A 17,901-nucleotide genomic window follows, 5' to 3' on the forward strand; every position below is an offset into this window, starting at 1 on the left:
GTGAAAGTGGGTCCACTTCCACCCCCACATGGCTGTCTGAAATAGGACACTTCAAGTGGTGGGTCCTTTCTGGATATGGGTCGCTCTCTTCCTTTGTCATCGTATCTCTACATTTCTCATCTGCGACAGGCAATTAGAGGCGGAAGGACTCCCGGCCCACCCTCCCTTTAATGGCATCACCACATCTTGCATGATATACTTATCAATGAAACCCCAGATTTATTTATTTCCCATTAATTATTAACATAAAAATGAAAAATCCTTTTCATCCTTCAATTTGAAATTTTGCTGACATGCATATTCAATTATTCATGTGAAGTGCAAGTGAAAAAGCAAGATATGAGCTCGACAGCTTGTCTAAACTCCTCCACAAAGCCTCAAACACAATTTTGTTACGGCTCGAGGAGTTATTATTCTTCTTAGTGATATTTCTTTTGAACAGAAAATGAGTCACCCGCCCCTCGCCCATTCCCATGGGCCATTGCCGTTGCCATTGGGAGCATGCAAAAGAGTAAATTGGAATAAGTTTGATGGGAGGAAAGCCGAGGTTCTCGTGATTCCTTTCCATTCACCGCACCTAATTCCCAAGCCACTTCCTTTCACTTCTCCAGTTGTTCAACGCCTGTCCTGCTTCGATTACACTTGTCTCTCTCCGACGCTAGAAATTATTTAGGGATGTGGACAAAATTAAGAGACAACTTTAACCGTCCTGGATTGAGAGGGACAAAAAAAAAAAAAAAAGAGTTCAACAAGGGTCGGAGGATCAGCGAGTTTGTTTAATAATTGTTTTCAAAAATAGATTTTTATTATTGAAAGTTAAAAATAAAAATATATATTTTGAAAATTAAATTATTTTTTGTTTTGAAAAATATAAAATAAAATATTTTAAAAATTATTTTCACTTATTTTCAAATAAATTTTAATTTTATAAAATAATTTTTAAAAATTATGTTTTTAGAATTGTTTTTTAAAATAGTTACTAAAGATGAGCTTAGATTTTGGCAATTGGGGGCGTTTTGAAAGGAGAAGAGAGAGCGAGGTTGAAGGTGGGAGAAGGGAAACCGACTGTGGTGGGTGGCGTAGCCAACCTCAAATTCAGGGCACACACCATATTCAACTTTATGAGAGTGGGTTACTTCTCTCTTCACGTGATTTCACGTATGGTGAGGATACCTTTATAAGACACGTGGCAAACATGCAACACATTTTGGAACGTTATCGTCCTAATAAACGCCAAATTCATAGTGGTTAGCCAAAAAAAAAAAAACAAGAAAACTCTTGGCTTCCCAAGTTTGAAGTCTCGAAACAACTGTCGTCGTCTCGACATTGCTTCACGTCTGGGGAAGCTTAAAGCTGCCCCACGCCAGCTCTTTGTGTCCATCCGTCGCCCATTCTTCCAAATTATCCGACTAATTATTCGAGGATTCACATTGATGTAATATCCGAGTAATTAAAAGCATCATCAAATTTAGGTCTTTACTAAAATTCAGGTGGAATAATTAAGACTATGATAAAATTTGGGTGTTTTAACGAAGTTATAAAAAACAATATATTTACGTAAAATAATATAATTTAAATTACAATATATATATATATATAATTAGAATGATAATATAAAATAATAAGAAAAGATTTATATGACATCTGTAATGAGAAGCTACGCAGGTCCCTCTAAAGAACAGGACACAAGAAGCAACAGTTCTAGAAACTTCAAGCCGTGTCAACCCCTCCAAAATCTTCTATCATGTTGGTCATTTTTGAGCCAGCAACATTTGATAAATTAGTTGATCATTTAGCATCAACAAATTAATTAGTAAATAAAAACATAACGTTTTATTCTAAGGATATGAACTTTGTTCAGAAAGAAGAAAAATAAATCCAATTCATCAAATATTTGTTTCTTGACTCCATTTTCTTTCTTTTTTTTTTTTTTCTCTTAATCACCAAACACATTTCAAATGTACATATAACATCAATTAATTGATTTTATTATTTTTTTAAAGAAACATACATCATTTTTAAACTTTCTATTCTAATAAATTAAATAACTTGTAATATATATTTTTTAATAAAATTAAGAAGATTTATGATAATAACAATAATAATGGTATCATAAAGATACAATTAATTACTAAAGCTATATTTGCAAACATTTCCGAAAAAGTTCTCAAAAAGACAAATTTTTATTACAGGTTTTAGAATAATTTCCTGATATTTTTAAAATAAAAATTTGTTTATAATGTTTTTGAGTATATTTTCTTTTATTTTCAATTATTCTTAATATTTATATAATTATTTTTTTAAATAATTTAAAAGGATTAAATACCCACCATCGAAAAGTTATTTAAATACTCAAGGACACCTTTAATTACCAAACCAAAAAGAGTTTAAGAAAGAGAGGTGAATTCGGTGAATGTGTCTGAAAAATGAAAATTTTGAATTTTTTTTTTTTTTTTTTTTTTCTGGACACACTCAATTGACAGGTTGGCAGAGGAGCAGTGAGTTTATGACTGACAAGTTGGTAAAGTGGGTGTATATTCCGGCTACGGAAGGAGGAGATGGCATTAGGTCATTAATATTTGAGTGGCACCTCTCGTGATATATTGACAAGCTTGAGAACCTTTGTACTCAATTCAATTTACTTCCCCCACTCCCTCCAACATTTTAAGTTTTAAAATCAAGCTTGTGTCCTTGTCGTCCTTTGGACAATTGGACCCCCCAGACCCTTACCCCATCTTTGCAAATTCTGCGCCTCTCCTTCGCCTCCCCTATCATTTCCCTTTGGATATCCTTTTGAGTTTTGAGTTTGGATTGGCCCTAAGGTTTGGTACCATCTTTAGCTGTCCACCAGTTGATAAACATCACCCCAAACACCGACCGCCACTAGGGTCATGTTTCTATTTGGATTGATTTAGGAAGAGCTAAAAGAAAAAGCATAAAAGTTTTTATGTTAATTTGAATTTTTTTTTTTTTAAAAAAAGCAAAGTTTAAAAATAAATTTAATATAAAAATTAGAAAAATATTGTTTCTTGTAAAAATTTCATTTTGATTCATACAATTTTTTTTTTCAAATTTAATAAAATTTTCTCAATATTAATATTTTTTATAAAAAAAAATCATGAGTTTGACTTTAATTTTTAACTCTAATTGAATAAAGTATTGTAACAAAGCCTCTCCATTTTGGCATTGATAATTCCGGAAAGATTTTGACCTTTTTTTTTTCACATGCTCAAAGGATACAATATATCCATAATTCAATTTTATAAGAATTTCAAAAAAATATTTAAAATATTAGAGGGTAATTTGAAAAAAAATATATCAATAAAATGAAAATTCATGGAAAACTCATAAAAATGTTAAAAAAAAAAACTTCAAATAAAAAAAGAGAGAGAGAGAAAACAAGTGATAACACACAAATTAAAGTTATTTAATTTATTATAAAAAAAATATATGTATCTTATAATTGGTGACATTTAACCACAACTCCCAAATTTATGAATTTTTGAGATCCTTTCCATGAATTGTGGATTGAATGAGATGAAAATGAGGAATTCATAGAAAACATTTGACCCAAAATGGCAGTTGGAAGGTCAAAGAATGCTGTATAATATTTTCAACCGTTGGATTGCATCTAAATTCAAATCGAGCCATTGAATGATTAATTGAACATTGAAAAACATTTCTAACCCTTGGATTTGCATCAAGAGGATTTATTGTCATTGGATGAAGGGAGAGACCTATTGGAGAAGCGGCCAATTTTTCACGATGTACTTGTTTTCTCTGCAACCAAACAGAGGACGGTTTCAGATTTCTCTACAACCAAAATAGCCGAAGTTGACATGTTGCAGTTAGCCAAGGCGTGCCTTGTATTATTGACTTGATAGTAATGCTATTTTGTATTTATTTCTTGCTGTGTTTATGAGACAAATTCCAAATTTTCAACACAAATCTGTTCCTTCAAAGTTACAAAAAAGGTAGGCAAAACAATGATCAACCATATGCGGAAAAAAGAGAAATGTGAAGAAAGAAGATCATGACACTACACAACCTGATCAGGAGAAGGAAACCCAAGAGTTTTAAAGCATGTGAATCCTCCATCCACCACCAGGTTATGTCCTGTTACATATTTTGCTTCATCAGATGCCAAGTACAAGGCTGCATGAGCTATGTCACTTTCTTCACACTTCGTCCCCTTCAGCTCCCCCAATCCATTCACTATTTTCGCTATCTGTTCTTGCGTCGCACCCGGGTAGAACATCGATAATTGGCTCACCACCTGCGGTGTGGGAATAGGAGATGGTGATATACAATTGATCCTAACCCCATACTGGCATAACTCATATGATATGGCCTTCACAATTCCGGGAATAGCAAATTTGGATATGGAGTACGGATGCGGGCCAAGCCCACCCATTAGCCCACTAATGCTAGCTGTGCATAGAATGGAACCTGAGCCCACTGGGATCATAACCCGGGCGGCATGCTTAATCCCCGCAATGGCACCCCGAACGTTGACACCCATGACCCGATCAAACTCCGCTAGGTCTAGATCAGCAATGCCCGGTGGGATCGCCTTGCCTGCTATTCCAGCGTTATTGAACATTATGTCCAGTTTTCCATGGCTAGCCATGGCAGTGTCTACTGCTTCTGCTACTTGGGCCTCAACCGAAACATCGCAGCAGACAAACTGGGCCTGTGGGCCCAAAAACTTGGCGACTTGTGGGCCTTGTTGTGAATCAACGTCAGCAATAATGACTTGGGCTCCATGTTGGATGAACTCAGAGGCTGCAGCCCTTCCAAGCCCACTTGCTCCTCCTGTTATCATAGCTACTTTGCCTTGTAGCCTGGGTTGAGAGCAAACAGAGTTTCAATCAATCCCCTTCCATCCGAAAATATGGGATAAAAGACAAAACTGGTCGTCTTCTCTAGACAAAAGCTAGCTAAGGAACATGAAGAAGAAACGAATTTTCATGATTCATGATGAGAATAAGGATAATAATACTATCTGTCGACCCATCAAAACCATCAATCGGATGAATTATTTTTGGTGGATAATTGTGTGGACCATACCGAACTTTCTCCGGATCCACCCAAGACAATGTGACTGATAACCAAATGTCAAAGACAGAAGGGCAGGCATAATCAATAGTGACCGACGTTGATGACCTGTTTCATGCTAAGAAAGTTGGACACAGCCCTGAAATCTGGCGCATTTCAAGCAGCAGTGGAAAAGTAATCACGTCTCAAACTATATATTATAAATTAATTATTCATTATTTATAGAAGAAAAATGAAAATCTGGGGTCCAAAACCTGGAAGTGGATGGTGTATGTGGTTGACTTTTAATTTACAAGTTCTTGCACATTTGATTAATTACTTGTAAAAATGTTAACCGTTTGATTAATTACTTGTCACGTTTGATGATAGAAAAGGGACCACTCACAACGAATTAAGGGAACTTTCCTAGATATAGGCTATGACCATGTTACACATTCTGATTACTTGTCACACTTGGAGGTAGGAAAAGGACTACCCAATTAAGGGAACTTCAGAACATTTGTCTTTTCTTTTTTCTTTTTTTATTAAAAAAAATAAAATAAATAAACCTTCCTCTAAAAATTTGCTGAGGGGGGTGGTAACCAGCCTCACCAGACTGAGAAACGAGAAACATTTATATTACTATAACACCCCTACCTTTGCTGCTGCATCCAAGCGGTTGGTTTGTTTCAGAGCAAGAAACACCATTACGGGGTTAACAGCAGGTAAAATAATATGAATAAAAAGTCGATCATGAGCTCTCACCTTCCACCGCTGCTGGTCGTCGAAGCAAATCTCACGCTATTTCGGAGCAAATCACCGCAAATCCACTTGACTTCTCTGAAGAATCAGACAAATAATCGACTTCAAAACCTAGAGGGAGTGAAGGAAAGCGGACAAGTAGAAAGAGAGAAACTGTTGTGTGCAGACCTGGATAACGATCTGAGCACCATGTCGGCGGGCAGTGAGCGAGAGAGACACTCCGGCGGATCTCAGGCCGTTGGAAGAGCTTAACCCTTAAACAGAGAAACAAAAGGGAGGGAACTTAAAGACGGAGATGAATAACGTCTTCGCAGCTGTACTGGACACACATTTCCATGCAGAGAGAGCCGACTTGAAGAAGACTCGCACCACCAAGGACCTGTCCTATTTAATGATCACAACTCAACCCCTTTTTTCCCCCCTTTTTTTTCCTTTTCTTTTCCACGGAATTTGGTATATATCATCGCAGGATCTACTATCTAAGGTGACAATTTGTCTTTGACAGATTCATAGCCCATTATTATAATTGGGTCCCGTCCTCCCGATCTATAAAACTTTGATCTTAATCAACGAATCGTAACTTGTCTTTATTTTGCCTATCTTTAAAATATTTAAGAAAAACCGTCAACCGGCGGCGACCGGGGACACCATAGTGGGAGTGGATTTTACGCAAATAATATTGTGATATATGCAAGTCAAAAGAAGTACACATATCATCAGCGAGATTTGATTCTTTCCTCCCAATTAAATTCATTGGACCGACTATTTATTATTTTAACTTTATTCATGAATATATATTATGGTGAATCGGTGATGGATAAAATAAAGGTCAAAGTAAACCTACAAAACCTACAAAAGGGTAGCCTACAGGCTACAGGCCATTCCGTGTTGGGATCTCTTTTCTTCAATGGTGCACTACTTCTATTGATTGCTGTTGACAAGGGCTCTCAGCAAAAGGTAAAATTCGCCACACTTTCACAGTAACTGCCATCAGTATGGGTACCCGGCAGGCCGGCACCTACCACCCAGCAATTCCGAAGCTCTGAATCTCAAGGGTGGTTCGGTGATGAGATGATGGAGGGATGTGGGCCGTTCGATGGGCTCTGGATATGAGTTTAGAGATCAGGGATGTTGGATTCACTGCCCCCCATCTGCTGTACACATTCATAATCCATTTATGTTCTGTCAGATAATTTTCTGGTGACAGGTGGGTAACAACTAACTACTCCCGAAGAGTGTGAGGCCTTTTTCACTTTTTGTTATGAAAGGAGATTTGAGAGGGAACTCTTTTATTGCTTTTCGTAACGAAAAGCGCAGAGGATAGGATTATGAATAAAGGGCGAAGATTGTTGCGTGCAGCAAATCCCATCATTAAAGAGGAGTACATGGATTATATAGAACATTTTTTAAATGGATATATTATTATAATATTATATTAATATTTTAAATTAAAAAAAAAAAAATTATGAGATGAAAATGAACTTGTATAGAGTATATGTATAATTTGGATGATGATATGAAAGAAAATATAAGATGTGTTTTAAAACTTAATAATTATATATAATTTTATCATATTTCATTTATGAATGTAGGTAAGGTCAGTCGAACTATATTAAAACTTTTATTCGATTATTTTATTCTTGTATTCTTAAATTAATATTTTTAACATTAAAATTTTCACTTACATGACAAATTATTATCAAAACTTCTATTGGCACACCGATAAAAATAGCTCTCATGGTATATTATAAGATGAGGAGATAATTCATAATAGGGTGGTCGGTTGGAGAAAATAGCAAAACATATAAAATAAATAGAATCATGTAATTAAGAAAAATAGAAGGTTGTCCTTTTATTGAGGTTTTGGAGACAAGCCTTAGACACCCAAAATGATTCCACAAAGTGAGGGGTTGGTTGGGGATTAGATTAAGCACTCTCTATCATTAAAATTAAGTTCGAGCACTTTGGTGATTGTGCGTCCTTTGGATCATACATGTGGGGTTACGTATCATCATGGTGCTGGAATGGGCCTCATTTTTTTTCCGATTTAACGGAAGGGGTTGGGATTCCGTGTGTGTGAGCCCTTGCTATTTCATGGCTTTTCACGTGGATCCACGTGGTCCTGCATGGAACCTGCTTCGACATATCCAATCAGTAAGTCGTTGTCAACTTGACACGTGGTCACTAATTAATGGATCCCCTGACCAGGGGAGTAAACCATCCTGGGCTCTACGGCCCACAAATATCATCCAGAAACAAAGCCCAGCCCACTTGGCAAGATTCTGGAGATACAAAATATTGACTTCAATATTCCGTAATCAAACGTGGTTGATCGTTGCCTAATAAAATTTAAATGTAATAAATAATTGACAGTTGGGAAATTCTATAAAAAAATTATTTTATTTTTGGACAGGTCAGATCCAGCTCTCTTGTTCCAGACACGGTGTCATCTCCAGTTTAGGTACACCTAACAAGACATGAACGTCTGCTCACAACTACATAAATCATGGGATAATTAAATACTATGATAATAAAAAAAAAATGGATATTCTTTTTCCTCTCACTGATCATGTTCTTAGAGGGCAACTGGTGATTGGACGAAAATATTAATTTTTTTACCACATTAATAATAAGACAAAGATAGGAGAGAGAAGGGGTTGTTGTAAAGTCAGGTTGTTCCATGGCGAATTTAAGAAAAAGGAAAGGTGAGAAGGACCTCATAGGTAAGGTAAGGGGGTATAAGGAGGAATACCAACAGAAGGTTGTTAACGATGGGTGGCAGAGCTGGCATGTGACACGTTGTAGCCGGTGCATGTGGATCCCGTTGAAATTTACCACGAAGAAGGGAAAAGTTAATAAGAAGGTGCTTAATTAATTACATAAAAAGCTAGGAGATTGATTGCTTTTTACCCTCCTGCACTTCCCAATCCGTCCTTAATAATTGTTTCATGAGAGGAAACAAAGGAAACTATGTTTGAGATGGATGTCAAACCATTAAAATTAGGAAGAATAATGGGATGGGTGGGTCTAGATAGGTTATTCTTATCCCGATTCTATCTCATTTATATAAACGTATTCTTATTCATGTTGTGATGGAAAATTTAAATGGGATGAGTACGAGAATTTCTTGTTTAACTCTTTGTCTTTTCACGGATGACAGTAAGATTGGGTTGAAAGCCAAATGAAAAGATCATTAATCTATGATCAATTTAAAGAATGCCCTACTAGATTAGAAGTCAAACAATGAAATCACTCTCCGCTTGTTTTGAAGAACCGCTATTAGATACAATTCTTCTCCAATTAAAGCAATCTTTGCTTGTTTTTATCATGGTGGGAACAATGGTCACTTTGAAACTCTTAGAATTCTAAAACTATGTTTGGTTTGGGAAAATACGAGGGAAAATGAGAGGAAAAAAAAAAGAAGAAAGGAAAATAACAAAACAAGATTAAAATCAATAAATTATTTTATGTGTTATTTCAAACTCATATAACTTATTTTTCATTTTTTTACTTAAAGATTAAATAATTTAAAAATATATAAATTTTTAATAATTTTAATTGTATTTGATTTTCTTTTATATTTTTTATATTGAAACCAAATATAAAAAAACCATTTTTATTAACGTTTTATTTTTATTTCCTTAATACTTTCCAAAATCAAATATAACCTACAAGAATGAGTGTTTTAGTGCTAGATCTAAAAGCTCTCAAAACATTCGATTTCTTCATTAATTTTTATTTCACTAAAAAAGGTCTCAAGAGTAATACTGTTATCATTTTTAAATTAATTTTTTTCTGAAGTGAAAATTCTTTTAATAAAATCATTTAAACACTTATAAAGTTGATATCGTGTTCAAGTCAAACACATAAGAAAAAAGTTGATATTGAATTAAAAAAATAATTTTTACCTTTCTAAAAGTAGATCAAAATAATAATCATACAAAGTTACAAAGAGATGTTAAATATATTTACTAGTATATTTGATTTTTAAAAATTACAAAAAAAATATATATATAAAAAAATATAAAAAATAAAAATTAGATTTAAAATTAATAAATTATTTTTATATATTATTTCAAACTTTTTATATTTATTTTTCCTCTCCTAATATGAACATTAAATAATTTAAAATGTATAAATTTTTAATTAATCATATTTGATTTTCTTTTGATTTTTACATGATGAAGCCAAATGCTAGAAAAATCATTTTTCTTAATCAATATTTTTGGGAAGGTAAATATCTCTTTACATCTATCTTTTTTTTAATAAATAAATAAAAATTAAGTGCTAAATGACAAGAACCTCATCCCCACATCCCCACCCAAAACATGATACTTATTTATTTATTTATTTATTTTTAAATTTATAATTTTAAAAGTAAAAAACAAAAGTTAACAAATATACCCAACATTTTTCTTCCCCAATTACTGTGCATTTGTGTATGCAGGCGTGGAAATATGTAACTACAAATAAGTTGTTTGAAAAAGATCATAAAGTCCCAACTATGGAGCTAGGCCATTGAAGAGGAGCATTGTTAGTTTCTTGTAAGTTAACTTGGCCCAGATCATCCTGAGAGAGAATACAGACAGAGACAGTCATTATAGCCTGGCTTGAAGGCCAACATCCAAAAGTTTCAAATCTCTCAAGCTGTTATGAATATAAAAAGGCATTGGTTCTTCTGCAATTCACAGTTGCTAGCAAACAAGGATATTCTCTTGTCATAGACAGAACTTGTAAGGTACCCAAGCAACACAACTCATTTGAGTCCAGTAAAGAAGCAATTGTGATAAATGTAATGGAAGCCAAGGGGACAGCACGTACTTGTAGAAGAAAACTAGGAGACTGATCACTGTTTACCTTGTTTAGCTACACACTCTTCGGAATCCCAAGCAATTAATGGTGTTGGAAACTGGTGGTTCCTCTAATGCAGCATTGGATTTGATGACATTCGGTAGTACTTTTATGCTATAAAACAGAAGAAAGTAGCAACATTCTTTATACCCATACTTCTCTCAGAAAAAAATATTCAACACACAGAACAATGGAGAAGCTTGAGCAGAAGACTTTTAAGACCGATATGCTTAACAAATATGGCACAGACTTGACCAAACTGGCTGAACAGGTAATCTTCCCCAATACCCCCATAGGCATTCCCTACGCAATCTCTCTCCCAAATTTCAGTATGACTTAATGCAGTACTATACTTCCTAACATCTTTTGTTGTTTCTGTGGGTGTATGAACTATTTTGAAGAATAAATTAGACCCAGTAATGGGACGCCAAATGCAGATAGAGCGAGTTATGCAGATACTGTGCAAGAGAAGAAAAAATAACCCATGTCTCATTGGTGATCCTGGTGTTGGGAAAACAGTGATTGCAGAAGGGTTTGCACAGGACATTGCAAAGTCCAGAGCCCCATTCAAACTCTTGCAGAAGAAGGTTAATTACCATACTCCAGAGCTATATAAAGTAGATTATTAGATAATATTTGTAGCGTAGATTAATTCCCTAATAACTAGCTCTGTTTTACAGGTATTCTCTTTGGACATAAGCCGTCTCATTGCAGGATCATCAAATAGAGGAGAATTTGAAGCAAGATTGATGAATGTGGTTGATGAAGTGAAACTGTGAAAGGAAGTGAAGGAGAAATAATACTCTTCATAGATGAGGCACACACACTGGTTGGCGCAGGATCTGGAGGCCAGGCGTTAGATGCTGCTAACATATTGAAACCAGCACTTGCCAAGGGAGAGCTAAAGGTATTAGTTTCATATGGTTCCTCTCCAGTATCCATAAGCAATAGTAGAAACTAGAAACTAGCTCAACTCAATCTCTTTGTTTCAGTGCATTGCAGCTACAACCGTAGATGAATACGTGAAGTATATCGAAAAAGACCCGGCTTTGAAGAGGCGTTTTCAGCCAGTAGATGTCCCCGAGCCATCAGTTGAAGATGCCATTGAGATTCTGAAAGGTCTAAGCAAAAAGTATGAAGCTCACCACCATGTCCAGTATTCAGACAATGCATTAATCGCTGCTGCACGTTTGTCAAGCCAATACATCAGGTTGTTCTATTCAAATTATGATACTCAAATCTGTTCCATGACTATTTTCCTAATAAACCATATTTTATTTTCTATATTTTTCAGTGAATACTACCTTCCTGACAAAGCTATAGACTTGATTGACGAGGCTGGGGCTCGTGTCCAACTTCATCAACCACGAATGTCTACCAAGATTCCCACCATCACAGAGATGGACATACAGCATATCATCTCTTCCCGGACTGGAATCCCCCTAGAGAAACTTTCTGCTAAAGAATTGATGAAGCTCGTTGACATGGAAGAAACACCCAGAGAAAGTATTATCGGCCAGGATGATGCTGTCAAAGCAATATGTCGGGCCCTTCGCAGAGATGGTGCCGGCATAAGGGACCCCACACGCCCAATAGCAAGCTTCTTATTCACAGGCCCTACCGGTGTTGGGAAAACAGAACTTGCTAAATTAATTGCTCTAGAATACTTTGGGTCCAAAGAAGCAATGGTGAGGATAGATATGAGCGAATACATGGAAAAGCACACGGTGTCGAGACTATGTGGCTCGCCACCAGGCTACGTCGGCCACGATGAAGGAGGCCAGCTGACAGAGGCCGTCCGGCGTCGGCCCTACAATTTAGTTCTGTTTGATGAGATTGAAAAAGCTCATCGAGATGTGATGAATGTAATGCTTCAGATTCTGGACGATGGACGGCTAACAGACGGCAAAGGCCGAACAGTTGATTTCAAGAACACCCTTATCATAATGACATCAAATATTGGAGGCAGCCTGATTACCCAGACCAAAATTCAACTAGGATTTGAGCAGGTCAAAAACCTAGTAGCTGAAGAATTGAAGAAAAATTTCCTGCCGGAGTTCTTGAACAGGTTAGACGAAGTGATTGTGTTCAAGCAGTTGTCAAAGCCTCAGCTGAGGGAGATCGTAGATATAAGACTGGAAGAAGTGTATACAAGGTTTGAAGAGGCCAAGAATATAAATGTGGAAGTAACTGAGGAGCTGAAGGAGAAGCTGGTTGAAGAAGGATTCAGCCCGGGGTATGGAGCAAGGCCATTGAGAAGGGCCATTGTTAGTCTCTTGGAAGACAAGGTGGCTGATATGATCCTCGAAGGAACCATTGTCGAGGGAGATACAGTGTCAATAGGCATATAATAAACTCATAGAGCAAGGGGACGAAGTTGCGAATAAAAAGGATCTAACCGCTCTTGGTTATTGATATATTATGGAGATAAACATATTTATGATTTCTAGCATTTTATTTTTCTTATAATAAATTAATATAAATTTACAAAATAGTCCATCAAATAATATATTTTTTAGATTTAATTACAAAAAAAAAAAATTGACATTTGACAACAATTAGAAAGACAAGAAAAAGGGATAATGAAAAGTAAAATATTGGTGATAAGAGGAAAGTGAAATATTGTTTAAGTAGGGATGGCAATGGAGCGGGTTTTTTTTCGGGTACTCGCCGTGCCCCGCTCCTAATGGGACGAGATTCAATTTTAATAAACGGGTTTGAGACGGGTTTAAAATTTTTTTAAAAACCCGGAGCGGGTTCGGGTGTTGCTCCGTCCCGCCCCGATTATATATAAAATTAAATTAAATTTAAATTTTATTTTACTATTTTTAATATATAGATAGATAATAATAATATATTTTTAATAAAATAAGTTATAAATATATAATAATTTAATTATTTATAAAATATATTTATTTTAATGTGATTAAAATTTTTAAAAGTAATTTTTTTTTAAAAAAAATTAAAATTAAAAAAAAAGAAGTTAAATGGGACGGGACGGGGCGGGTATGAGAATTTATTATACCCCGTCCCGTTTAATTTTTTAAATGGGACGGGGGATTGGAATTGTTTTGAATAAATGGGGCGGGGTTGGGATGGGAGCGACCCGTCCCGAATCCGCTCCGTTGCCATTCCTATGTTCAAGCAAGTAGTCTATGTGTTCAATTTTTTGCCAGATGGACAAATAGGGGAAGTAGTGTGATAAAGAACTTTAGACTACTTTGTGCACCTGCATTTTTTTATGTGTGTTTCACTGGATGGTGAGACTTATTTTTTATTGTGAAAAATTGATTTTTTTTTTTAAATTTGGAGTTTACCATTTTTTTTTGTTTTTTTTTAAATAACAAATAAAACCTATGTAACTCCTTGAGAAGTAAACAAATCTCTACTAAACAAATGAAAAAAATTATGACAATTGACTAATTAATCACAAATACTGAGAAAAAAATACGACATATCTATTACAAGAATATAAAACATAAATAATGAAAGAATTGCACAAAATGACTTATTAGATTAATTAGAAAATTTTATTGTTCAAATATCATAATTCAATTTCAAGAAATTTCCAAAGAATTTATTTACATTAACAACAATTTCATATTAGTAATTTCAATTTATTTATGTACAAACTTTCAATTTACTTACAAAAGATTTGATTTTTATTCAAATTGGAATTTATTTCCAAAATGATTTTTCTAGTTTTTATTAAGGGGGATTATTGAATTTAATTTCACTAAAAAAAATGTTCAAGTTGATTTTTAATTTTTTATTTACAAGAAATGATTTTTATTTTCCTTTTCTAGAAAAAGAATGAATTTTTACCATTTTATTTTTAAGAAATTCTTCCAATTAAAATTTTATTTGAAAAAAAAAGAAGAAATTTTACAAATTATATAAAAAAAGTTGTTACGAATTTATTTATAAAAGAATTTTCTAATTTATTTATAAAGGAAATATTATCTTCTTATTATTTTGTTGAAAACAAGATTTGTATGATTTTTAAAAAGGTATCAATTGAATTAGGAAAAGTGATTTTATAAAGAAAAGGGTTTTCACTAGTTCATTAAAAAAAAAATCCAATTCAAATTTTTATTTAATTGAATATCACTTTTACAAATTGTTTTAAAAAAGGTTTTTACAAAACGAACAAAAATTCCATTCCAAATTATGCTTTTAGCCTTTTATTTATAAAGTCATTTTCAATCCAAATTTTATTTGAGAAAAATGATTTTATTTACAACTTCTATTTATAAAAATTATTTTTAAATCCAATTTTTATTTTAGAAAAGTGATTTTATTAGGAAAGACATATTACAAAAAACGACTTTAACTTTATTTAAAGAAAGTTCATCAATTTTATAAAATAAAATAAAAAAAAACTCTCCAACTTATCTCTTAAAAGTTATTTCAAGTTTATAAAAAAAGGTTATAAATTTATTATTTTTAAGAAAAAAGAGTTTCAAAATTATTTAAAGAAAATAATAAAATAAAAAGGTTTTATCCTTACTTTGTTAAAAAGAGTTTTCCAATTTCATTTTTTTTAAAAAAGACTTCTTAGTTTTATTAAAAAATATATATATTTTCAATTTTATTTTCTAAAGAAGATTTTATATTTTTATTTAAAAAATGATTTGATAGTTTTAAAAGAAGTGTCAAATTTTAAAAACAAATTATACAGTTTTATTTTTTAAAAAATTTGCAGTTTTATTTTAAAAAACACATTTTTTTTTTTGTTAAATTTCACTTAAGGAATTATCACGACTACAAATTTCATGATAACATGTGATCATCTAATGAGACATGTTGTTTTAATCTCATAAGATATCATGGTGCCTCTAATGAGAATACTTGTTACCATTAGCCTTCATCAATAGTGACTCAATTTGTACGTATATATGACCACATTAGGGTTGTACCCATAAGTTAAAATCTCATGTTGATTTCAGCATAGACTCAATATTATCTTAAGGTTGAAAGTTTATGCAATATAGTAGTTTGGTAAATCATGACACAATTCAATAATTTTACGTTATGATTCATCATAGGTCATATCCAATGTGTAATCACACACATTAGTGCACTTACCATAGTGTAGACCCCCCATTTGGGTGCTATTTCATGCAGCTCATTCTGGCCACGTGTCACTCCCGGATTAGTCAATATAGGATCAAAATAGTGGAGTTGATGGACCAATTAGGGGAAGACACCTGTAAAGGTGAAGAAGATTCTAGAAGGAGAATCTGCAGGCCGTTGTCTTGAGGAGCGGATGAGAGAGAGTGAGGCCGGCGGCAGAGTAGTGGTGCAGGGGGTGGTGTCGTCTGGCAGCTGCAGGTTTTTACTTTTGGAGAGGCGGTTAGAGATCTTTTTAGGAAGAGCTTTTGTTTGGGTTTTTTTGGAGGAAAGAGGAGGGAGAAGAACCAGAGAGTTAGAGTTTTCCGGAGAGAACAGAGAGAGAGGGAGAGTTACGGAGAGAAGGTGAGAAAAACAGAGAGAGATTGAGCTTGAGGGAAGAGCAAGCTAGAGAGCTTTGGGGAAAAACCAGAGGAAAGTGAAAGCCATTTTTGGGTTAACCGAGGTGTTTTTCAGGGAATGTATATCAAGAAAAGGAGGAGACATTAGAGCTTTAAGGGAGGAGAGTTTAGCTTGAGAGAAGAAGAAACTCAGGCATTTGGAAGACGAGTCTAGGGTAACAAGGAAGAAAAGGAAATCTGAGAGGGCAGTTCCAGGTACGTTTGATGTAGTTTTTTTTATCATTTCCACTCAGGACTCTGTTTTCTTTGATCTTCTATCTTTTTTTTTTCTATGGTTATCTCTGATTTTCTGAGCATTGGGTGATTGTTTGAGCATGTGATGACGTATTACTTTTCTCTTACATTGTTTATCTGAATATGGCTCACTCCTATGATGGAATTTTGTTGATGCTTTCATCTTGATATTTGTTATGACTTGTCTTGTTGCACCACTGGTTGGGGAACCCTTGATTTCAACATGAAAGGGGATCCCACTATGGCTCTGCTCACCTTATCTATTGGGTTTTAAGTAAGTTGTGTTTTGTCTTGCTCTCTCACCTCTATTTCCGGTGCCTCAACCCATATCTCTGCTCTCTGGTTCACATTTTTGGATCTGCTCTGGATGATCGTTTGTCTGTTCTGACCTGTGCTTGAGAATGAGAGGGTTGCGCGTTAGCTTACTACCTCAAATCTGTGACCTTAGTGGACAAGACGTATGCCTGGTTTACATCAGTTGCTACTCTAGCTGTTGGGTTTGCCATTGATACAGAAAGCTATATTCTCCTTTGGTGGCAGCGAGAGTAAAACGGGGTGGGGCTCCATTGGGACATGCCATGTGTGGATGTTCTCACATGTCTATATTATGCTCCTCACAATTTCCAGGTGTGGCTTGAAGCCTGTTTTATTCCTTGTCATAATAGCAAGTGAAAGAGATCATAATGAAGGAGATTTGACCATGGAATAATCCAGAGAACCAGAATTCAAGAGTTAGGGATGCCATGAGAGGTATTAATGGTTTACGGAACTCAAAAGCTCTTCGGTAACCTCTCATCCTCTCACTCAGAGTCTCTGTTCCTCGGGTCTAAGCCATGACCAGCGAGAGAGAGATACGCAGACAATAGAAGTGTGGCAATTCTTCTCTACTGCATCGACTAATGAAGGGTCCTCAGGCACTAGTGAGGCAGAGATTAAAGCCGCCATGGGACTATCTGGGCATGGTTTCAACTCTGTTTGTATTATAAGGATTTTCCTAACTCGATCACACATAGTTAAAGCTCAGGATGGTATGAAGGCTACATTGGGATGCATGACTGAAGATGACTGTGGATAGCGACACCTAGATGTCGACTGAACAGCTTGTATCCTCATCCTTCTTGTTTGCTCTAGACCTTGCAGGACCATTATAGCCTCTTCATGAACCCGAGGCAATAATAGTGAGAATACACTGAGGTGTCGTGAAAGGTGTGCTCATGGCATAAACTTATCATCTCTCTCAATGCAATCTGCTGGAAATCGGTCAGCCGATGTATCTACTTCAGGTTCTTCATTTGATGCTCGGCAAATCTGGAGAGTTATTGAGGAGAACAAAGACCTTGACAGTCCTACCCACAAGGCAAGGACGACTACTGTTCACCACGAAGCAATTGTTAGTGAAAAATGTTTGCATATTTTGCCTCAAATGAAGATTGGTGTCAAATTAGTGAAGATTGTGAGAACTGGTGCCATCCTTTGCTTTGGA

At 34.9% G+C, this 17,901-nt stretch overlaps 2 protein-coding genes across 2 annotated transcripts; one reads left to right on the top strand and one right to left on the bottom strand.

The window, feature by feature from the left end:
- Positions 1-3,877: 3,877 nt before the first annotated feature.
- LOC100242999 (secoisolariciresinol dehydrogenase) lies at positions 3,878-6,354 on the bottom strand. The gene is made up of 3 exons (XM_002275611.4): positions 5,968-6,354; positions 5,803-5,877; positions 3,878-4,844 (listed from the first exon to the last, which is right to left on the bottom strand). Exons 1-3 carry the CDS (start codon positions 5,988-5,990, stop codon positions 4,040-4,042), a joined length of 903 nt encoding a protein of 300 aa, XP_002275647.1. The 5' UTR covers positions 5,991-6,354; the 3' UTR covers positions 3,878-4,039.
- A 4,486-nt stretch (positions 6,355-10,840) lies between these two features.
- LOC100241141 (chaperone protein ClpC3, chloroplastic-like) lies at positions 10,841-13,001 on the top strand. Its single transcript, XM_019224861.1, is given in 6 exon segments — positions 10,841-10,921; positions 11,052-11,237; positions 11,331-11,423; positions 11,426-11,557; positions 11,643-11,860; positions 11,945-13,001. Coding segments are annotated over 6 exon segments (1,767 nt in total).
- The last annotated feature ends 4,900 nt before the right edge of the window (positions 13,002-17,901 follow it).

The sequence above is a fragment of the Vitis vinifera genome, chromosome 14, assembly GCF_030704535.1.
Source record: "Vitis vinifera cultivar Pinot Noir 40024 chromosome 14, ASM3070453v1".
Taxonomy (NCBI): domain Eukaryota; kingdom Viridiplantae; phylum Streptophyta; class Magnoliopsida; order Vitales; family Vitaceae; genus Vitis; species Vitis vinifera.